The sequence below is a fragment of the Pipistrellus kuhlii genome, unplaced genomic scaffold (assembly GCF_014108245.1).
Source record: "Pipistrellus kuhlii isolate mPipKuh1 unplaced genomic scaffold, mPipKuh1.p scaffold_m20_p_3, whole genome shotgun sequence".
Lineage (NCBI taxonomy): Eukaryota > Metazoa > Chordata > Mammalia > Chiroptera > Vespertilionidae > Pipistrellus > Pipistrellus kuhlii.
Genome location: NW_023425529.1, coordinates 174486500 through 174510532, shown reverse-complemented (window position 1 = coordinate 174510532; position 24033 = coordinate 174486500). Strand labels below are relative to the sequence as shown.

General features: G+C 38.7%; 1 protein-coding gene across 3 annotated transcripts; it reads left to right on the top strand.

The window, feature by feature from the left end:
- Positions 1-569: 569 nt before the first annotated feature.
- On the top strand, positions 570-17980 carry ERI1 (exoribonuclease 1). 3 transcript variants are annotated; one of them, XM_036457178.2, is made up of 7 exons: positions 570-840; positions 4566-4744; positions 6208-6418; positions 7694-7777; positions 11212-11321; positions 13167-13281; positions 16884-17980. In XM_036457178.2, exons 1-7 carry the CDS (start codon positions 733-735, stop codon positions 17124-17126), a joined length of 1050 nt encoding a protein of 349 aa, XP_036313071.1. In that variant the 5' UTR covers positions 570-732; the 3' UTR covers positions 17127-17980. The 3 variants fall into 3 exon arrangements, with proteins under 3 accessions (XP_036313071.1, XP_036313074.1, XP_036313073.1); XM_036457181.2 differs by lacking the exon at positions 4566-4744 and having other exon boundaries at positions 572-840; XM_036457180.2 differs by lacking the exons at positions 570-840; positions 4566-4744 and adding an exon at positions 4933-5015.
- The last annotated feature ends 6053 nt before the right edge of the window (positions 17981-24033 follow it).

Genomic DNA, 24033 nt, shown 5'->3' with positions numbered 1-24033 from the left:
TGTGCATGCATATGGGCCTAGCCAGTGGTCATGGACAACAGGGGGGTGAGGGCATACATGGGGAGGGGTTTGGGATGGGAATGGGGGGATGAGGACAATTATGTGATACCATAATAAATAAATAAAAATAAAAAAAGAAAGCCAAGGTGATAGAGGGGTCACTTTGCTTCTTTTCTGTGAGGTACAACAGTCCAGACTGCGTGTTGCCCATGGTCTGAAGACAGTTGTTTCATACAATATGTTCAGGTTTTGTTTCTTTCTTTTTTTTTTTTTTTTTTTAGTTGTCCAGACCCATTTTTCCTTGTTGTCCCGAAGAAGAAGTCTTTTATTTGCTATGTTTAAAATCCACCTCCCCTCCTCAGAAAACGTTGCTGGGATCATTTACTCTGTGGTACCCTCCAATGACGGGGGTAACTTCCATAGGAGCCCGCCTCCGCGTGGGGGCGGGAAAGCCCGTCTCCTCACTCGCGAGCGCCTCCTTCCGCCTTCCGCCCGCCCGCGCCGGCCCCGACGCCCGCGTTCCCTGCGCGCCGGCTCACTGCGCCTGCGCGGCGTGCGGACGCCGCCGCGCGCTCCCGGAAGTGGGAGGTGTCCGCCCGAGTTTGTGTGGCCGCGGCCGCGGGAACGCCAGTCGGGAGTTTTTCCTCGCAGGGAGGCGAGGTCTCGGAGTTTGGCACCGTGAGCGCGAGCGAGTGTCGGTCTCCACGGTCCGCTTCTCCAGGGACGCCCGGCATGGAGGCTGATCCGAGCCCGCAGCCCGGCGGCAAGGCCGTGGCTCCCGCGCGGCAGGAGGCGCCGCGGTCCGAGCCCGGGGAGGAGCCGCAGCCCCGACATCCCGAGGTGAGCAGCCCGCCCGCCGCCCGCGCGCCCCTCCCTCCTTTCCTCCCCCCCCTCCCCCCTCCCCCCTCCCCCCTCCCCCCTCCCCCCCTCCCTCCCTCCCTCCCTCCCTCCCTCCCTCCCTCCTCCTCCTTCCTTCCTTCCTTCCTTCCTTCCTTCCTTCCTTCCTTCCTTCCTTCCTTCCTTCCTTCCTTCCTCTTCCGCTTTTTCTGTCCCAGCTCCGGGAGCCTTTCCTCGGGGTGGTTGTCCCGGAGCTCTTGCTGGTCCGAATTGCCTTCTGGGTGAGAGTCCACAGGCACGTGAGCTGGGGTTTGAGAAGTTGAGTGGGAATTCCGATCTAAACGTGCTGTGCAGCCCCGACCGGTGTGGTTCAGTGGATAGCGTCGGTCTGCGGACTGAAGGGTCCCAGGTTCGATTCCGGTCAAGGGCATGTACCTTGGTTGCGGGCACATCCCCAGTGGGGGGTGTGCAGGAGGCAGCTGATCGCTGATTCTCACTCTCTATCCATCTCCCTTTTTCTGTGTAAAAAAAAAAATCCATAAAATATATTTTAAAAGATAGATACAGAGACAGTAAAGCAACAGACAGACTGTCAAATGACAGCAGGAAGGTTAGGGAGAGGTGGGGGAGACAAGAGATCGACTGAAGGACTTGTATGCATGCATATAAGCATAACCAATGGACGCAAAAGTCTGGGGAGGGAGGGCATGTACGGGAGTGGGGGGAAGGGACAATGGTAAGATATGCACACAAATACTACCTTAATAAAAAAAAATAAACATGCTGTGCACACTTGCTGTAGTCATTCTGCCCAGCCCGGATCGGTAATAGTCAGGCTGTGTGTTTTTCTAAAAAAATCACATTATGTCTATGTCACTGGAGACCTTTGGGCCCGTCTCCTTCCAGCCTTTTGTGTCTGTTAGAGCTTCGTCCTTCATTTTTTTTTTTTTTTTGTCCATTTATTACTGTCCCATGTAGACCCACGTGTGACTCAATTTCTTAATGATTTCGACGGTTCCCTGGTAGTTACAGTGGCGCAATTGTAAAGACGGACTTAAGAGCTTAGTTATTCATCTTCTTGAGTGCATATAGTTATTTTGACCCGCCCTGCAGAGTGTAAAACAATCTAATAACTAAAATTCATCATTTCCTGTTAATAACGAATGAATGTTGAGTGGCTCATAGAGTGAATGCTTACTTGCAGGAGGCTTCCTAGCGAGGGCTGCTTCCACCCTACTGTTGTGGAGCGAACGCCAGTGAATGACCACTGGAGTCCAGACCAAATTAAAATTTAGGGAGCCTTTAATGCCGGCGGGCTGACTGGTCTCCTTTCTCCTCACACAGAGTCCAGAGGACAGCCCCAACCGTTTGTGAACGACCGTTTTTAAACACATCCACTACACCCTGTTTAAAACAAAACAATTTAAAACCAAGTAGTTTTTCTTAAGCATGTCATTTACAGGGTCCTGGCGCCTGGTGGGGTAACTGCATCCCCTTATCAGGAAAGTTGACAGTGATCTATCTTGTAAGGCTTACTGGCCTCCTGTTCTCAAGAGAACTGACAATAATTTATCCTATAAGGCTCTTTTGTGACTTGTAGCTGGGATTTATGGCCAAGTCGACTAGGAGGAAGCAGGCTCAAAAATTCCCACTCTCAGCTAATTCTCCAAGTAGCAGCTGGAATGATCTTTTTCAGTTTACCCATCTGACTGGGTTGCTCCCCTCCTCCTTCTCTTGTTTGTGGTCCCGCAGGGCCGGGCTCCTGTGTCCATAGTAACTGCTTCAGCACACACTGCTTCCCTCCTGCTCCCTGCCTTGCCTTCTTCCAGGGTCTTGTTGTACTGCCTCTGCCCTGCATGTCTTCCTGGGGTTTTTGCACGGTTACCCCATTCTCCTTTACATGTTACTCTGAAGAAGGTCTTCCAGGGGCCTTTTCTCTAGAGAACATTTCTTCTTTCATCTCATTTCCCTCTTTAGTCTGTGGCACTGTCAACAACAACATCATGTAAGTCAGTTTAAGAATAATGTTTAAAGCTTATTTTAATAAGAGAAGTATAATTGAATATGCTTCATGATATTTCAGTCTAAAAACTTTAAGATGTGGTGACTTAGTAAGGCCTGGGTCTGTGTTCCAGATTGGTTTTAGTGACTGCCATATTTGTTAAAGATCTGTTGTTGGATACTCTTAATAAATGATGATGTGGGTTTTTTTTTTTTTATATACAATATATTTTATTGATTTTGTACAGAGAGGAAGGGAGAGAGATACATAGTTAGAAACATCGATGAGAGAGAGTCATCGATCAGCCTCCTCTTGCACACCTCCTACTGGGGATATGCCCGCAACCAAGGTACATACCCTTGACCGGAATCGAACCTGGGACCTTTCAGTCTCCAAGCCAACGCTCTATCCATTGAGCCAAACCGGTTTCGGCTGTTGTTTTTTTCATTCTCAAGCAGAGTGTTTTTTTATTTTTTTATTGGAAGTTAGCTAAGTAAATTTCCATTATTCCTAATATCAATTGTATTTGTAAATGAGTGTTGCGTTTTTATATTTTTAACAAATAGGTTTAAATTCCATCAGAACTCTTCCTTCAGAAGAGTATTAGTCTAGCTAAATTCTGCTATTTTAAGGGTTTTTTTTTTGTGTGTGTTTTTTTTAGTGTCTGGATGCAGTTTTATTTTTAACATTTTTATTGACTTAAAAGGAAGGGAGAGGGAGAAATATCAATGAAGAGAGAGAATCATTGGTTGCTGTGCCTCCTGTATGTCCCACACTGGGGATCAAGCTGGCAACCTGACATGTACTTTGGAAATCAAACAGCGACCTCCTGATTCATAGGTCTGACACTGAACCACTGAGCCATTCTGGCCAGGTAAAAAAAAAACCCAAAACACCCCATTTTTTTATTTAAGAAAAGAAGAAAGGTTTATAACATAATAATATAGTTATCCTGAATAACTGTTATATGTGACTTTTGGTAATTGTCTGCTTGAAACTGAATACATTTTCTTTTTTACCTTGGGTACTAGGAAATTTTGAATTAGATTCCTAGTCTCTGCTGTTTTTAAATTGGGCAATTTCTGTTAGCCTTGTGAAATGAAGTCAGGTGAAAAAATCCTCAGGAAGGCATTGCTTTATACATGCATAATGTTGTAATGAGTAATTTAAAAATTAGTTTGTAAATTTTAGAATATTGTTAGTGAAAAGGTCTGTTCTATAATCTGTGGTAGTAATAAGTAAAAATACCACTTATTAATAGCCAAGATGGGTATGGTATTAGGAATCTGATACCACATAATCTCATTTAATCCTTATAATAATCTTGCCTAAATACTATTTACCATTACCAATACCAAATGCCATCTGAGACAATTATTATTATACTTTGTTTTATAGATAAGCAAATGGATAACCAGAGGTTAATTAGTAACTGCCTAAGGTCATGCTGCTGGTAAATGGTCAGCTGTGGCTCTGTACTCTCAACATCAGTGCTCTTTCTACTTAGCTTCATTGTTTATGAGGAACTTCTTGACTCAGGAGAGAACACTCTGAATTGTATTGGAAACACATCTCTTCTTATTCTGCCTTCCTTCCAGTGATTGCAACAGGCATGCTTCATTGAACATGGAGCACAAAGAGACACCATCTTCAGAAGTTTGAATCTTTAAGATGCTTGTACTAATTTTAAACTATGTCTTTTTCTTCTTCTTTTTTTTTTTTGTAGAAAAAGCAACGATGTAGATATGATGGCCAAGAAACAAAAGGATCTAAGTTCATTACCTCCAATTCAAGTGATTTCAGTGACCCAGTTTACAAAGAGATTGCTATTACAAATGGTTGCATTAATAGAATGAGTAAGGATGAACTCAGAGCTAAACTTTCAGAATTCAAGCTTGAAACCAGGTAAATAAAATTATAAGCATAGTACATGCTCATCCTAGAAAATCTTGAAAACATTGAAAAGGTTAAAAATAATCTTACCATAAAGAAATAACCATTATTAAAAATTCGAATAACAACTGTAATTTATATTCTTATCTGTACTTGAATCTGTGTGTGCAACTCTTTTTTTCTGTCAATCTTTTAGGAGATTGACTAGTACTGGGAGTTGAAGTATCTGAATATTTTGACAGCCTACCAGTAGTGTATAGGAATATCTATTTTATTATGCCAAGTGTTTTAAGTTCTTTCAGTTGCTCATTTGGTTGCTGGATAATATTTTATAATGTGATTGAATAATTTCTTTTGTCCATATGTATTACTAGAGGCTCAGTGCACAAAATTTGTGCATGGGTACAGTCCCTAGGCTTGGCCACAATCGGGGCTGATCAGGGCCTTCTGGCTGCTCACCAGGGGCCTTCCTTCATTCTGCACTGCTCTCTGGTGGTCAGTGCACATCATAGTGATGGAACTCCCGAGGGGACACTTTGCATATTAGCTTTATATATATATAGATTTTGTAAGGAGGGTTATTTGAAACCAGGTTATTTTATTTTATTATTTTATTTATTTATTTATTTATTTATTTTTACATAATTTTATTGATTTTTTTTCCCCTCTCCCTCCCTCACATCCCCTCCCTCCCCAGAGTTTTATGTCCATTGGTTGTACTTATATGCATGTATACAAGTCTTTCGGTTGATCTATTATCTCCCCCAGATCCTCCTCCCCTCCCTGCTGTAATTTGACAATCTGCTTGTTGCTTTACTGTCTCTATATCTATCTTTTGGTTCATCAGTTTATAATGATCTTTATTATCCACAAATGAGTGGGGTCATGTGGTGTGAAACCAAGTTATTTTAAAAAGTCATTCACCTACCAGAAGTATTTTTTTGTTTTGTTTTGATTTCTAAACTAGGCAAAATAATAGTATGCATTATATATATGGAATGAAAGTTCAGTGCAGCTTAGCCATCTGTGTGTGTGTGTGTGTGTGTGTGTGTGTGTGTGTGTGTTGTGTGTATCTTCAGTGAGATGTATACATACTTAAGATTTTATTAATTTTCTTGCAAAACAAATTATTTTGACTTGGGGTAGGGGGCAGGAATGAGCTTTGGAAACCTTGAAAGAAAAACTTGAAAGTTTTTTTTTTTAATATATTTTTTATTGACTTTTCACAGAGAGGAAGAGAGAGGGATAGAGAGTTAGAAACATCGATGAGAGAGAATCATCAATCAGCTGCCTCTTGCATACCCTCTACTGGGGATATGCCCGCAACCAAGGTACATGCCTCTGACCGGAATCGAACCCGGGACCCTTCAGTCCGCAGGCCGACGCTCTATCCACTGAGTCAAACTGGTCTCGGCAAGAGTTCAGATTCTTGACCATGAAGTCCACCTAAGAGTTAATTTTATTATTTTCCTTAGAGGAGTAAAGGATGTACTAAAGAAGAGGCTGAAAAACTATTATAAGAAGCAGAAGCTGATGTTGAAAGTGGACAATTGTGCTGACAGTTACTACGACTACATTTGTATTATTGACTTTGAAGCCACTTGTGAAGAGGGTAACCCACCCGAGTACATACATGAAATAATTGAATTTCCTGTTGTTTTACTGAATACTGGTACCTTAGAAATAGTAAGTGAGTTGTTATATTTTAATTTTACTTTTAATAGTAGCTATTCTGGGATTGGTTAGTAAGGCAAAGGATCTCAGTTGCTGTTTCAGCTAGAATTAGAATTCTAAGTGGGCCCTTTGCTGTGTGCTTTGTATTAATTTGATTAATAGAAAAGCTATAATAAAATAATTTTAAAGTCTGCTTTCTTCTTTTCCAGTAGCTAAAATTATAATGGCTTTTCTGTTTGCTTAGAACACATATCTGGCTAGACTTCAGAATCTCCTGGGTTGTGAAAAAAAGTGCTGATGCCTAGCCCTTAACTCTGAGATCAGGATTAGTTGTTCTGGGCTGGGGTCCCTGGCGTCAATAATTTTTAAAGCTTCTCGTTAAAATTTTTCTCAACTTTTCCTTTGAAGGAGTTGTGACGATGTCAGGGTTGAGAACCACTGTTATAGGCTAATGTATCCGCTGGTCTCTGAAAATGATAATTTACAGAAATCACCTTTCAACTCAGAACTGGCCATCTTTCTGGTGAAAAGTTTATGGGGAAACAACTCTCATAACCTAGGCTTCTAAACCATCTAAATATATTTGCTTTAGATACTAGTTATCCATGTTACTAGTTCAGGAAATCACCAGGAATTCTCCATAATAATACTGTTCGCCTTGTAAAATCTGAGAGAGAATATATCATAACATTTCATCTATCCAAAAGCTACTCCCAATACTATGAGATATAGAGTCAAATTTTGACTTCAGAGTTCAGTTTAATGGAATCTTAGTATAACAGTAAGGACTATTGAGGAGTAAATGAGAGAGCAGTAATCTGGAGATAATTTAAGTGAAGACTGGTATTTAAATGAATAATAATTTGAAAAACTTTTAGTATCTTGAAGTAGAGGTTGCATTTAATAATAGTCTGACAGTTTTAAAATAATACAAACAAAATTATCTACATCATGTTTCTCTGGAAAATGTTTATTTAAACTTCAGTTTGCCGGCTTGCTTGCAGACACTTGCTTTATTGTAAAAAGTTTAAAACAAACATAATTTTTAAAATAAAAAAATCACAGTGTTTCTGGAGAATTTATCAGTGCTGCCCTAATCAAAATGGAGTATGAGGGGGGAAATCAGAGTGCTTTGGGAATAGGGAAGTACCCTTAAATTGTTAAAATTCGAAGTTCTATGCTACAAGCACCTATAGTTATAATCTTGTGTGGTTGCATCAGGCATGTATCATGTGTCACATATCTGAAGTCATAAAAGCACATTAACTTGCTGTCCTTTTTTCATAGGAAGATACATTTCAGCAGTATGTGAGACCAGAGGTGAACACCCGGCTTTCTGATTTCTGCATCAATTTAACTGGAATTACTCAGGTTATCATTCTATGTTCCTTTTTCAAGAGTTTGCAAGTTGTTTTAAAATTAGTGATTTATTTCATAGTTTAAGTTAATAGGTTTTTAAAATCTATGCTTGCTCGGTAAAGATTTTTCATATTGTAATGTTTAAGAAACAGAAAAGCAAATTTTACATCTAAAACTTTTCTCAACTTTTCCTTTAAAGGAGTTGTAATGATGAATCTAAAGGTTCATTTGTTTGCAGTGTTAGTAAAATAATTATTACTGTGCTGAACTAAAGTTTAAAAAATATATCTGTTTTCAACCTGACTTTATATACAGTATAAAGTGCTAGAAGGCCCACTGCATGAAATTCGTGCAGGGGAGGAGGAGGTCACTCAACCTGGCCTGCACCCTCTCGCAATCTGAGATCACTGGGTCCTAACTGCTCGCCTGCCTGCCTGATTGCCCCTAACCACTCTGCCTGCCTGATCAGCCCTAACCACTCTGCCTGCCTGCCTGCCTGATCGCCCCTATTGGCTTGCCTGCATGCCTGATCACCTCTAACTGCTGCCTTGCCCCCTGCTGCTGCAGCTTCATCCAGAAGGATGTCTGGAATGATGTCTGGAAGGTCGTTTGGCTGTGCAATCTAATTAGCATATTACGCTTTTATTATTGTAGATAAGAAATATTTTATTGATGATTACCTTTATTCTAAGAAAATTTAAATGGGAGCAGATCACCTAGAGATGGAAATAATGACTGATAAGGCCTTATGCCTCTCTTTTGGGAAAATCTTAGTATCTTCAATTATTTAAGGGGTATTTGTGTGACCCTGCTATTGTTCCTGGAAGTTTAATATAGGGTAAAGGGTGAGAATAAATGCCGAATAGGCAAAGGATAGGTTTTGTCTGTTGGCTCAGAGCTCCATCTATGCCCTTCAGGGGAAACTGTATTTCCTAGATGTTCCTGGCAGCTAACTTCTCACTGCGGAGCATGGATGCAGTGGAGAAGCTCTGCTCTCTGCCCCTAACTGGGCTCAGCAGGGGTGGGAGCAAGGACAGTGCAGTCCGCAGGCTGCTGTCTTCCTTGGCAGCACTGTTCCAATGGCAGCAGCAAGTTCTCGGCAGCCTCAGAAAGGCTTGGTCTGGCTCTTTCATCCATGAGAGTGAGAATGGCTTCCTATAGCTATTAATCTCTAACTTCACTTTTTTCTCGCCTTTCCTTTACAATCCTTTGGTAACCAATTCCCAATATTAAATCCTATCTGTTTGAAATACCTAGTGGAGGCTCTATTTCTCCACTGATGCAGGTGAACCCACAGCCCAGCCTATGCAAAGAATAATATGAATGGGGAGGAGGAGAAGGAGGAAGAGGATGAGGAAGAGATCATTGATAAGCCAGAAAAAAAAAAAAAAAGAAGAAATCTTATAATAGGACGTTAGGGACAGCATGCTATGAGTTATTTTTTTTTGTTTGTTAATCCTCCTTAGAGAATATTTTCCCATTGATTTTGAGAGAGAAAGAGAGAAAGAGACATCAATGTGAGAGACATATAAATTGGTTGTTTCCTGCATCTGCCCAAACAGGGCTGAGGATCAAACCTGCAACCCAGGTTTGTGCCCTTGAACCTGAGACCCTTCAGTGGGCAGGTGGATGCTCTAACCACTGAGCAATGCTGGCCAGGGTATGCTATGATTTCTGATGTTAGCAGTTGCAGGTGGTGATAAGGCTCAGAGTACAGCCTTGAAAATAGTGACTGAGATGAAGTGAAAGTATAGTTTCACTGTAATTGATGATCTTTTAATTGGGATGTGATGGTGCTACTTTACGTAGTTCATTCAAATGACTGTCAAAATAAGGAATAATAATTCCAGGATATGAGTTAGGGAAAAGGATGAGGGCATGTCAGACTGTGCTGCGGAGGCTCGGAGCAGGAGCTGTGTGTGTGTGTGTGTGTGTGTGTGTGTATGCGTGTATGCGTGTGTGTGTCTTCTGGGGGCCTGTTGGGAGGGACCAGGCCTGCAAGGGAGGGCAGTTGGGGGTGATCAAGCCTGCAGGGGAGGGTAGTTAAGGTTGACCACGCTGGCAGAGAAGGGAAGTTGGGGGCTACTGGGCCTGTAGGGAAGGGCAGTTGGGGGGGACCAGGCCTGCAGGGGAGGGCAGTTGAGGGGGGGAACGGACCAGCAGGGGAGAACAGTTGCCGGGGGGAATAGACCAGCAGGGGAGAGCAGTTAGGGGCAATGAGGCTGGCAGGGGAGGGCAGTTAGGGGCAATTGGGCTGGTAGAGGAGCAGTAAGGCATCAATCAGGCAGGTAGGTGAGCAATTGGGAGCCAACAGTCCTGGATTGTGAGAGGGATGTCTGACTGCCCATTTAGGCCTGATCCTACCCTCGAGGGGGTCCCTGATTGGAGAGGGTGCAGGCTGGGCTGAGGGACTCTCCCTCCCGCCCCCCGCCCCCACGAATTTCTTGCACTGGGCCTCTAGTGTGTGTGTGTGTGTGTGTGTGTGTGTAGAGGTAATTTTTTTTAGTCTCTGATTTTTGGTTGTATTCTAATGTGGCAGGCCCTTTGTTCATTTATTTAGCTCCTTTGTTAATTTATTTATTCATTCACTCAACAAATATTTGAGTGCCTACTCTACTATTTGACAAGGTACTAGGGCTACAAAGATGGTCAAATCAGTTAACAATCTATATTCAGGAGGAAACAAAGAAGAAACCAGTGGTCACAATATGGTTACGAAGGCTGACAAGTCAGGGTATCATAGGCATCTAAAAAAAGAGGGTTGTCCTGAGCGAAACTTAGTCACGTTGGTGAATGTGGGCCAAGTCACCGTAGGTCAGTAGGTGGAAAAGAATGACTGGGCATTTTAGGTGTAACAGCAGGATTGTAAGTAGTTCACGATGGTTCACAGACATATGCTCCCATATAAACCTAAGGTGGTAGCTGAGGCCTGCCGTGTCATGAAGAGTCTTGTGTTTGTGTGTTTTTTTAATCCTAAAAGCCTTGGGGAGTGTTTGGAGGATTTTAAGTATGAAAGACTTACATTTTAGGAAGCTCAGTTTGGCAGTGGTATGGAGTATGTGGTAGAAAGATGTGCGCTTCGAGATAGATTAGCGTAGAGGGCTATGGCTTTCAGCGAGAATAGATTTCCCTTTTCTCTACTCCAGAGAGTGGTAAGCTACTAGGGTGAGGCCTACAAAAAGAGAACCATTGGGGACTATTTTAAATCTTAATTTTGGGAGGATTATGTGCTTCACTTGAAAGTGGTCCCCTAATATTTGGCTATAAACAATTTTTAATTATCTAAAAAATGAAATGTTAGGTGTAATTCAGCCAAGGAAATCATGAAGAATTTAAAACATTATAGATAAGCCTCTCACTCTGTTCCTTTCCCTCCAGTGTTTGTGTCTGGGTATGACTACATGTAGCTACTCTGATTTTTGTATATTTTACTTTTATATCCTCAGGATCAGGTAGACAGAGCTGATACCTTCCCTCAGGTACTGAAAAAAGTAATTGACTGGATGAAATTGAAGGAATTAGGAACAAAGTATAAGTATTGCATATTAACAGATGGGTAAGTAGGAAAATTTATAATATTTTTACCTACTTTTTAAGATTAAGGATGTCCTTATTTAACTTTTAGAATAACCATAAGAATATTATTTACTAAAGGAAACAATATTTTTCCTTTTGTTATAATTGAAAGCCATGAAAAACAGTCTACTCCAGGACTGGAAGGCTAGAAAAAAAATACATATTAATATGTAAAACTAAAACTATTTTCAAAGGACACTTGCTTGCTCAGAAAAGTCCAACTCTTCAGTCTTGTGTTCAAGGATCTCTCATCAAATGTTTCCCTCCCTGTGTAGCCTAAGGCACCTGCCTTTCTTTTTTGCCTTAGTCAGGCTGGCCCGTGAATCACATGGTTTATCCTTTTCCTATGTGCTTAGCCTCTTTCTCCTGGAAGGCTCTCCTCCTTTACCACTTCCTTGTTGTTATTCAAAGCCTACCACATGTTTACTCTGGACACTACAATTCACATTGGTTTTTTTTTTTCCTTGAAGTCATATAAAAACCTCTCTGATGTGTACCATTCATATTAGCATCTGACTTAATATTCTGATATCTAAACTTTATATACATAAGACTTAGGTTTGCAAAGAGATTAAAAATCCTCTCAGAGCAGGAACTTTGGCTACTTGGTGGTCTTTCGTTTAGCGCTTACTGTAGTTTTGAGTTAAAAATTTGTGCTCCAAAGGCATTTGTGAAATGAAAGACTAACTGGGAAATGAGGAACATCAACAGAAGCTGTGCCAACACAACTCCTCCCATGATGCTATTCAGGTTCAAGAAGGAAGTTCTCAACAGCTTTTATTCCAAACTGTGGACACTGCATTTTTAGATTGTACACTACAGCCATGATGTCACTTCCTTAAAGGATTTAGAGACCTTCACAAAGAACAAGGAAAGAGCATTGCATTTAATCACATTGTAATGACGTTTTAACAATGCACATTTGGGAAAATTTCAAACACGAATGATCAACGTTCCTACTCAAGTATACATATGTTTTTGTTGTAACACAGGGTGTGTGATTCTGTAAAAACCTCACATTCTGGGACAGAGCATTCAAAACCTGTGCAATTAACCAGAGCACTAATAAAGGCAGTAATTGATAACTCCAGACGTAATTTGGACAGCCAAGCAAGCATCTCTGTAGGTGGGGACTTCACCAAAGTTGCATGAGAGGATATTACACATGTGTGGAAGCAATGGGATCCTGGGGACAGGCCCTTATTTTTAATTTTCTAAAATACATTTGCAAGTACAGTAGCTGAATTGAGAGCTGTGTTTTGTTTTTCCTGCTGAAGGTTATAAGTTTGACTGCTATTATTCTGACTCCCTCTGACTAGTAAAGCCCACATGTGGAACCAACACAATTTAATTACACAGGTTGATTAGTATTATGGGAACATACTATAGCAGACGAAATTGTAGTCTAACTACCTGATACCAGCTCCTTTTATCTCTTTCAAGTATATTTTTGTTCATTTATTTTTATTGTATTTCAAAATGTACCCTTACAAAACTTGCCAATATGATAAACCTGACACTAAAAGTAAGCTTAGCAGAATTATTTTAGAATTATCAGGTTTGCCTAGATAATCAGAACCATAAAAATAAGATCACCCTAATAGATTAGTTTGTGGAAAAAATTTGATATACCCACCTTTTTATTTTTTGTTAAAGTTTATTTTTGAATTAATATTTTAGAAGAACAGATTTTAATTTTTTAAGCTCTGTTATGTGTAAGAAAGGTGTCGTATAAATAAAAAACATAAAATGCATTAAAATACTCATTTGTAAAAATAGGATAGCATTTATTTTATCCATTTATTTCCTATTTTTGATTTACAAGTTCGTGGGATATGAGTAAGTTCCTGAACATTCAGTGCCGGCTCAGCAGGCTCAAATATCCTCCTTTTGCTAAAAAGTGGATCAATATTCGAAAGTCATATGGAAACTTTTACAAGGTACAATTTCTATATTTTGATAATATTTTTAAGCTGTTGACAAGTTTATTATTTTTTGTATGCACATTAAGTTAAGATTTACTAGGTGCTTTTCACAGGAAAAGGCCATATAATTAGTTGTTACTTTCAGAATCCAAATTAGTTACGTTCATATGAGTTTAGAAAAGAGAAGCAGTTTTTTCTTTTAATCTGTTACCTAAGTAGATTAATATGATCGTCAATAAAAGATTTGAAACTGTTGGGGTATTCAATATGTGGATTATTTGTGGAACAGTTAATCACCACTGGATTTTAATTTTATCAAATTTAATACTTGTAAAAATTTATTAAATGAAAAAAATTTAAAATATAATATTGCAAAGCTGTTAACAGTTGGCAGTTTTCCACCATGGCCTTTATCAGTACAGGTTTCTGTTCTCCTGAGACAAACACTTTCAACTTGTTAAAGCTATTTCTTCTAATACTGACCTTAATATTCCTAAATTATGTGTTTGTACTATTTCCTGAATTTCAGTTTGAGGTATCTATTAATGGAAGATGAAGATTTAGCTTGGAAAGCCACCATTTTGCATATCCTTCTCCCTGCATCTTTCTTTCTTTTTTTTTTTTAAAATATTTTTTTTTATTGATTTTTTACAGAGAGGAGGAGAGAGGGATAGAGAGCTAGAAACGTTGATGAGAGAGAAACATCTACAAGCTGCCTCCTGCTCACCCCCTACTGGAGATGTGCCCACGGTCAACACACATGCCCCTGACCGGAATCGAACTTGGAATCTTTCAGTCCGCAGACCGACGCTCTGTCCACTGAACCAAACCGGTCCTGGCTCCCTGCATATTTCTGATATAGTTACATTACCTCTACAACTGAATCATTATTCAGTGTTTATATTCCCACTAGAGGCCCGATGCAAGAGTAGGCCTTCCTTCCCCCATGTGCTGGCACTGGCTTCTCTCACAGCTCCGGCTTCATCTGGAAGGTCGTCCAGAAGGACATCCAGAAGGATGTCAGGTCTAATTAGCATATTACACTTTCATTATTATAGATGATGATGGGTTGTGTTCATAGCTTTTCCTCAGACTTATTAATTAACTTATTTAGTTTTCTTATCCTATTCCTTTCCATTCTGCAAATCACCTCTTAGCAACTGTACTTAGAACATCTGGGTAGTCTGTTTCTCTCTCCTTCTTCCCCCTTGCACCCCCCTCCCCCTTTTGGGTAATAACTTCCTGGAGTCTTTAATTCTATTCTGATCTGAACTTTTGTTCTTTTGTTGTTCATACTTCTAAAATCATCTAGGAGATTTCCTTTTCTTCTCTCTCATCTTTCTTCCTTTACTTCTTCATTTTGGTGAAGCACATCCTAAAGCAGGTTCATGAGAAAAGTTGTTTGTTTCAAAATGTTTTTTGTGTGTGGTTTTAACATTTCTTAAAACTGAGAACTATGAGTATAGAAAAGTGGAGTTTGACAGGTTGTTTAAAGTGAAATCCCTTGTAATTTCCACTTGCTCACCCCCTCCCCTTTCCTCGGAAAGCTCCCCCAATCCATACCTTTAATAGGAATCATTTTCTTGCTTTTCTGTACAGCCTTAATATGTATATATTTATGTTTATATCACAAAGGTAGGTTTTGCCTATTTTTGAACGTGACATCATTAGCACCATACTGTTTTGTTTATTTTGCTTTTCCCTCTCAACGTTATGGTTGAGATTTTCCATGTTGTATATATGGCTGTAGCTCATTTATTTTATTGAGAATCCCATTGTGTGACTATACCAGAGTGTATCTGATGCACTTGCCTGGCCATTGGGTTTCGGTTTGAGGCTTTTATGAACAGTAGTGCTAGGAACATTCTTGTGTATGTCTTCTGGTGTCTTTGTGCACTCATTTCTCTAGCTTATAAACCTAGGAGTGGACTTGCTGGGATATAGGACATGTGTGTCATTGGCATTACTAGATAACGCAAACAGAGTTTTCCAAAGGAGTTACATCAATTTGTACGTTTCACCGGAAGAATATATGAATTGCTAATTGTTTCGTGTTTTTGCCAGCATCTAGTATTACCATACATTTAAATGTAAGTCTACCCTCGGAGGTTTGGCTCCATGGATAGAGTGTCATCCTGGACCAAGGGCCCTGGGTTCCATTCTGGTCAAGGGCATGTACATCGGTTGTAGGCTCCTGTGCCTGTGCAGGAGGCAACCAATTGATGTGATTCTCTCACATCAGTGTTCATTGTTTCTCTCTGTCTTTCCCTCTTCCACTCTCCCTAAAAATCAATGGAAAAATATTCTCGGGTGAGGACTAAAAAAATTAAATTGTTGGATGTGTGATGCCATCTTGTCGAGGTTCTAAATTGCGTTTGCTAATTACTTAGGAGGTTGGGCTTCTTTTACAATGATCATTTTGGATTTCTTCTCTTATGGAGTCCTGGTTTAAATCTACCCATTTAAAAACATTGGTTAGTCTTTCCTTTTGTAGTGAGTAAGCAGTACAACTGAAATTGTGAAGATGACCAGCTGATATAAACATTTATATTGTATAAATGGTGTAGGTGATATAAACCATTTATATAAAATGTAAAACCTAGCCGAAACCGGTTTGGCTCAGTGGATAGAGCATTGGCCTTTGGACTGAAAGATCCCAGGTTTGATTCCGGTCAAGGGCATGTACCTGGTTGCGGGCACAAACCCCAGTGGGGAGTGTGCAGGAGGCAACTGATGGATGTTTCTCTCTCATCGATGTTTCTAACTCTCTATCACTCTACCTTTCTCTCTGTAAAAAATCAAAGTATATTTAAAAAAAAAAAGTAAAACCTAACAAATCTTTCTGAGGAGGATATACTAAAGATAGAACAGTGATTCTCAAAAGTGAATTTTAATGAGTGTGTGAGATTTTTATATTTATCTAAATGGAATGGGTATTTAAATAGGCTGAAAAATACGTGACATTGTCTTTCACTCTTTTTTAAAAAAAATCACTAAGGATATGTTTTCCATTGACTTTAGAGAGAGTGGAAAGGAGAGGGAGAGAGAAAAACAAACAATGTGAGAGAGAAACATAGATCTGTTGCCTCCCATATATATCTCAACCTGGGATTTAACCCACAGCCCTGACTGGGAATCGAACCTGAGACCCTTTGGTACACGGGATCATGTTCCAACCAACTGAGCCACACTGGCCAGAGCGTCTTTTATTCTTGATCTTAATTATTTTTCATCCAGAAATGCCAGATATGTTTCGTATTTCTGTTTAGAAGTCATTCAAGTAAAATAATATATTATATGTAAAAAAAGAATTAGTTTGGGTTAAAATGGTAGAACTTCAGTTTAGAACAACACATTTTCTTTCATAAATTATTTGTTAAATTATAAAACTGTAAACTTTTTAAATGTCTTGAGGATTCTACCTGTCAATATATATTTTCAACCAAAGCACTAGAGCCCTGGAGGTTTATATTATTAATTTACTTTAATTAACCAGGAGTATTTGCCCTTTGTTTAACTTTATTTAGCTATTATAATACTATCAGTTTTGTTTTTTTTTTACTTCATAGTCATTGTTAGAATAATAAAGAATTATTTATTGCTTGTTTATTTTTCAGGTTCCTAGAGGCCAAACCAAACTGACAATAATGCTTGAAAAACTAGGAATGGATTATGATGGGCGGCCTCACAGTGGCCTTGATGACTCAAAGAATATTGCCCGAATAGCAGTTCGAATGCTTCAGGATGGATGTGAACTCCGAATTAATGAAAAAATGCATGCAGGACAGTTAATGAGTGTGTCTTCCTCTTTACCAGTAGAGGGCGCTCCACCTCCACAAATGCCACATTCTAGAAAATGACAAGCATTTTTGCCTTTTGCCCATGGATCATTCACTATAACTGCAGTTGCTACAAAGGGGTAGCAGATGAATACTTACTGAAGTGCAAAATTTAAGCACCTTAGATATAAAACCTTATTTACAGTTATAGGTACATATATGTGAACAAATTCTGTGGAGAGGGCATATTGAATTATTTGTCACCAGCACTTTTATATGACCAGTAATTGTTACACAGTAACAGTTCCTTTAGAATTGAATTTTATAGTTTAAGGTGTCTAAGATGTGTTTGTTTTGATTTTAAATGCAAAGGTTTATTGAGTTTCCCTTTAATTGTCATCTCATAGAATTAAAATAAATAATGTATTTCTACATTAACATCATTAGATCAAATTATTTCTTAAATTGCAGAAAAGATTGGAAGGTGGACCTTATATAGCTTTTGGTTTCTAAGCATATTATAGTCCTATTGATTTTTGAAGTTTGTATGTGAAGTTCATCTGTTTGTGGTGAATTTCATAAAATACTTGATACACATATTTGTCTGTGTTTGTTTCAATTTATAATTGTAAGACTTGTGATAGATTATAAGGTTTGGTTAAAAATTCAGTACTGATGACAATGCAAAGTCAGAAGAAAATACCATTTAAAGGACTATCAGGGCTATACTCAGATTTTATAATACACAGATAAATCAGTGGGACTTGGGGACTGGGCTCTTTGATTCCCCTCCTTCTCATGACATATATCTGCCCTAATTCTTAAATCGAAGAGAACATGCTTTGAAGTAGACTTAAAACTAAGGATCATTACTGAATTTTTCATTTGTATTTAACATTGTGAGTGAGATTAATAAAGTCAAGTAGTGCTTTCTACCATGTTTTATGTTTTATTATTAAAAACCGACTTTACATAGTGACTACTAACTGTTAAACAGTTAATTCTTAACTAGTTGTAAAAACAAAAATGTGTTCACAGAATTGAGAAAGGAAAACTCTTTTTATTTAGAAGCTAAAAATATGTATTTTCAGACTTGCATTTATCCCTATAGCTTTCTTGAACAATTTGTTGGCATCTTTTTTTTCCATGGAGCATTTTCATTGACATTGTTTTTTTCTTTTTAAATAATTTCTTTTTTTATTTTAATGATTTATGTGTTATAATCAAATAAATTTTATACAGGATTTTCAACCCTGATGGATAAGATAAAAGTAGGTATTTCCCTTGGTATGAAACTATACACAGTGCTTATGTAAAAGTAGAATCAGCATAATTAGGGAATAACAGGTGGACAATAGAAGACACAGGGCTATATGATGCCCTTAGACAAACTGATGTGGATTATAGTAAAACATCTAGAAGTTTTAGGTTTTTACAGTAAACTGGAGGTGAAATGAATATATGCTTAGATTTTTGAACAAAAAAAAAAAATCACCATATAATATACCATATGATATTACTGAAAGTTTTAAAGAATTCCCTTAAAGTCCTATTGAGCTACTGTGCCATGGCAGAGGAGTAGAGAGTAGTAAATCACATTGAAATGTGGATGCTAGGAGATACATTTGACATGCTCCTTGGGTGATTTTGCCACATTAACCACGTTACCATTGAATTCAAATTCATGTCATGGCAAAACTGGAATTACCTCTCACCAGCTTCCAGAGTGGCTCATCAGTAGCTGAAGCTACAAGTGGGAAACCTGAGAATGGCAAAGAAATATTACATTTCCCTCTTGTTTCTTTTACAGTCACAGTGCTAATTTCTTTGCTGATTTTTCTCTTTTGCTAAGTACCGAAGTACCAAGAAGCTCCTTTTGTATTTATTGTTAAGACCTCAACATTATAAGCTCTTACTATCCTTTGGCTCAAGCAAATATTTTATCTGGTGATGCTTTATAGTCTTAATTCATTTTTTAGACTTTATGCAGAAATAATGAATAAATATAATTGTATATATTTAAAGTGTAAATGTGATCATTTGATATGCATTGTAAAAGGATCACCGAGATCAAAATAGTTAACACATGTATTCACCTCATATTAATTTTCCCCCCCTTTTTTTGGTAAGAATGCCTAAGATCTCAGCAACTTTCAAGGGTATAATAGTGTTTAATTAACCATCGTCACCATGTTGTGCATTAGATCCTCAGAATTTATTCTTCATATAACTGAAAGTTTGTACCCTTTGTCCTACGTCATCCCATTTCTCCCATCCCCAGCCCTTGTTGGTTTGTAGTTGTTTATTGTTTTTGTGGGAAGATGAGCATTGGAACTGCCTATCCCTTCATCTTGCTCACCTCACCTTCTTCTGAACTCATTTTTAATTGCTTTGTTGAGTCTCTGCCCTTCCCTCTAATTGGATATATCTTGTGTCAAGTGGACTTTTGTTTTTAATACATTTTTATTGATTTTAGAGAGGAAGTGACAGAGAGATAAACTAACGATGAAAGAGAATCATTGATTAGCCACCTCCTGCATACCCTGCACCAGATGGAACCCACAACCCAGGTTGGGAATTGAACTATGACCTCCTGGTTCATAGGTCAACATTCAACCATTGAGCCACGCAGGTTGGGCCAAGTGGATTTTTCATTGGATTTGGCTGAAACTGTTAATCATGCCTGTTCTGATGAGATGAAATTAAACAGAGAACACTGCTTTCTAGTTTTTGATTTTTGCAAGGGAAATGCTTAAGAGATGAATGCCATCTAGTGTTTCAGAAAACCAATAATAATTTATTCTTGTCAGGTTTTATTTTCTTCAGCATTGTAATATATACTATGTACTATAATGATATTAATAGTCATTATTTATTCTTTACAAAAAACCCTTTTGTTTCTTCTTTAACAATTAGCTATGTTAATTTTTTGCTCTCTACTTTTCACTTGTTCTGATATGTTTGATACTAGGTTTCTGTTGTATTATTTCAGGTGCATAATCTTTAGAACCAACTGAGTAATATACCAGAGCTCTGTATTTTTTCTTTGGTTTGTTTTGTGTTCTTTTGGATAAAATACTTAAAAACATTTGCTGTGAAAAAATCTTTTTGGAGGTCTTTTTTTTTCTTTTGCACCAAAATAAACCTGTTCACCCTGTTTCTTAGGGACGAGTTTCTACCTGGATTGAAATGAAAAACCATAGGAGTCAGTAACATAAGAGGGATGTGGTATCATTGAAGACTAGTTTATGGTCATTTTTTTAAAGATGGGGCCAGTTGTCTTGCTCTCTTTAATACATCATGATGAATATTATCCCCAGTGATCATGCAAAACAGAGTAGTTTGGGGGAGAGGAAAAGAAACGGTAGTAAACTTGAAGACAGAAGGAAGCAGGCTGGTCAAGATAACTATGTTTGGCGTAGGCTGTAGGTGGGGTCACCAGAGCAACTACCTGCCCTTGATGTGAATAAGCCTGTATGTGCCACTAGATTGGACAGATTGTGTTTTGACGGAAGACTCAGTATCTGAGCTCTGAAGAAGCGTGCATTTCTTGAGAGCAGTGACTAGGACTTCTCCATCTTTGATTCCCACGGTGATTCTAAAAGTGCCTTGCCCATAGTCAAGTTTAGTGCTAGTAAATGAATGACAGGCTTTAAATATCCTTGTTAAAAATTAGAAGTTTCCTCTTCTGCACCTGTATTTCAATCCCCTGCCCCCAGAAAGCTTCCAAAGCCCATAAACTGGTTAATCTGGAGCAGGGGCTGGCAGACTTCCTCCCATAGGCCAATCTGGCCCCCTGACTGTTTTTCTATGGCCTGTAAACTAAGTATGGCTTTAAAATTTTTAAGTGGCTGAAAAAGGTAAAGAGGTAATAATATCGGTATCCTTTACTTTCTGAAAATCCACATCATGCCTCTTCATTTTTATAGAAAACCTACATTAGTACCTGTTTCCACTAGCTGAATGAAAACCAAAGATTTTTGCTTTTATGAGAAAAGCTGTTACCATATTAAAGCAGGTCTTTGGTAAAAGCAAAGTGGCATAATGTGAAATTTTGGGAAGTGGGTATATACTCTTCACTTTATGCCGTTTCAGGTCATGATGGTGTCATAGAAATGCTGTACCTTATCATATGAAACTATGAAATTTCAGTTTTTGCAAATAAAGTCATCTTGGAACACAGCTACCATGCTCATTTGCACGCTGTTTGGTTGCTTTGTGTCACAACATCAGAGTTGAGTAGTTGCAAACAGAGACCATCTGGCTAGCAGGGCAGAAAATATCACTGTCTCCCTTTGCAGACAAGGTTGACCTATTCCTCCCTCTTTGACCTTTGAGCAAAACAAAGTTCCATCAAATAAATCACTGCAGGAAGGATGCTAAGGTACAATAAGAATTTCTCCTAATGTGGAATTCTGCAGGATTATCTCCATTTTACAGATGGAAAAATTGAGGTTCAGTGAGGTTAGCTTGCCAAAGTTGAAGTAGTGTGAGTTTCAAACTTAGAGCAGGCTTAGTTGAGCCTTGCACTTTTACCCTTTGCTGTGCCACCTCCCCTGAAAGACTTCAGCTCATTTGGTATTCTATGAACACATATGTTGTCCTACATAGTCTGGACATCTTCCTGTGCATTTTAAGCTAGACACTCATAGTCTGATTATACTAAATGTATATCAGGAAATAATTTGATGTTCATTCTTTGAATGGAACAAACATACAAATACTGTTAACTTCAAAGGTAACAAGCTTGCAAGTCTTGTTGGAGACGGGTCAGTGGGAAAAGAAAAAGATTTATGTTCTAAAATTTCCCCAGCATGCTGAAAGGACTGTAATGAGTCTATAATGAGACAGGGGTCAAAGGATTTCAGCTTGGCTGATGAGGGGCTGAGGGGTGGAGGTAAATGTTTTTATGAATCGTGCAGCAAGATAAGTAAGAAAGAGGCTGATGTCTGAGGCATTAACTAGATCTGTTTTTGAATATTCTCAAGGAAAATTTCTTTGGGTGAATACTGATAAATCATTGTGGATATAGTATGATCAATGACCAGGATAGAATATATAGAATACTAATTCTTCTTCCTCCATACTGAGCAAGAGATCAAAATAGGAGAAAATGTATGATTTTTCTGTATAGTTGGTGCTGGCCGATGAGTTGGAGATTGAGCCTTCCCCTTTATGTGTTCATTCTTGCCTGCTGGCCCTGCTCCTTCAAACAAACTGGCTTTCCCTTTGGATTTATTGTCAGTGGGACAGTGATTATCACAGGGAATGAAACCTGGGAATTACCTGTGGTTTACCCTCCCCTTTTAGCACAATGACCGTTATTTTTTGTTCACAGTATCCTTGCAACAGGCTGCTTCTATCCTATCTAACAGGCTATTGCTGAAATGGAACTGACTCATCTCTCTTGCTTTCTCTTCTTATATAATATGATTGTTATTTTTTAAAAAAGATTCCTAAAATGCTGCATATTTATCTCAGAAACCTTTACATTTCTCATAGGATAACACACAGCACTCCTTTGGCATTTAAGACCTTCCGCAGTCTGGTTTCGATCTTCCAAGTTTCATAGCAGCCATCTGCTCTGGACTCATCACTATTCCTGTCACTGTCATACCTGCATCACACCTACACCATCCTACTTCTGCCCCAGAGAAACATCAATGATGAAAAACATTGATTGGCTGCCTTCTGCACACCCCTCACTGAGGATCGAGCCTGTAACTCGAGTATGTGCCCTGACCTGGAATTGAACTCTGACCTGTTCACAGGTTGATGTTCAATCACAGAGCCATACTGGCTGGGCTGTTTATTACTTTTTTGTTGTTGTTTTGTTATACTCATTGGTCCCTTAATTTGTACTACACAGATTTGTATTGATCTCAGCATCTTTTCTGTTTCTCCAATGAGATTATAAATTCCTCAAGTTTGGGTTTTCACATGTTGTATCCCTAGAACCTAACATATAAGGGATGCTTGGTTAAAAAGGATTAGTGGTGATAAAATATATTCTATAAGGTCAGCACCTTTTCCTGAAATTGCAGAGGGTAGAGAGCGTAGGTCTTGATTACTCTGATAAAGAGGGAATTGCTGCTGGGGTAGAATTAGAGATATGAGCTGTTCCCTTTCCTGTAATGGTTCATGATGCATTTTTTAGAGACCCCAAATCAATAGAAGAAATGCTTATGTCTATGCTTGGCTTTGCCTCTAGGGGCCAGGAAAAGCAAACAAATGTTAAGCTCTCCTTCCTAGTTACTCAGTCTATGTATGCTGATAAAAAAAGAATTTACTCTTGTATTTTTGGCCTTGAAAGGGTCATTGCTTAAGATTCCTTTTTCTAAAGCAACAGTGATTTTTAAACTTCTTGTTTTTCACAAGCACTCCCTGTGCAAATCATTAAAAAAAATAGTCTTAAAAAAGATATTCTGTTCCTTTGCACATTAAATGTTGTTCTTAAACACTGGCAAAAGATATAATTTCCAGCATAGAATAAACATTGACATTTTTAAAAAGTGTTCATCGCTCTTCCAGATATAAACAGTCCTAATACCATCAACCATACAGAAAATACATAAAGATGTTTAAAGTTTTACATCTTTTCTTTTTCTCTTTGATCTTATGTTTTCATTGCAATTTTCCCACAAGATTTTATTCTATTATGATATAATACCTAGATGGGACCCAAAAATTTATTTGTGAAAATATAGGGTAATATTACTTGCAATAACAATAATAATTTAAATATATATATTGTATTTTATTGACTTCAGAGAGGAAGGGAGAGGGGAGAGATAGAAACATCAATGAGGGTGGATCATTGCTAGACTGCCTCTTGCACTCCCTCTACTGAGGATCCAGCCTGCAACCTAGGCATGTGCCCTTGACTGGAATCGAACCTGGGATCCTTCAGTCTGCAGGCTAACACTTTATCCACTGAGCCAAACCAGTAGGGCTAATAATTTTTTAAAAGTATGTTTTAGTTTGTACT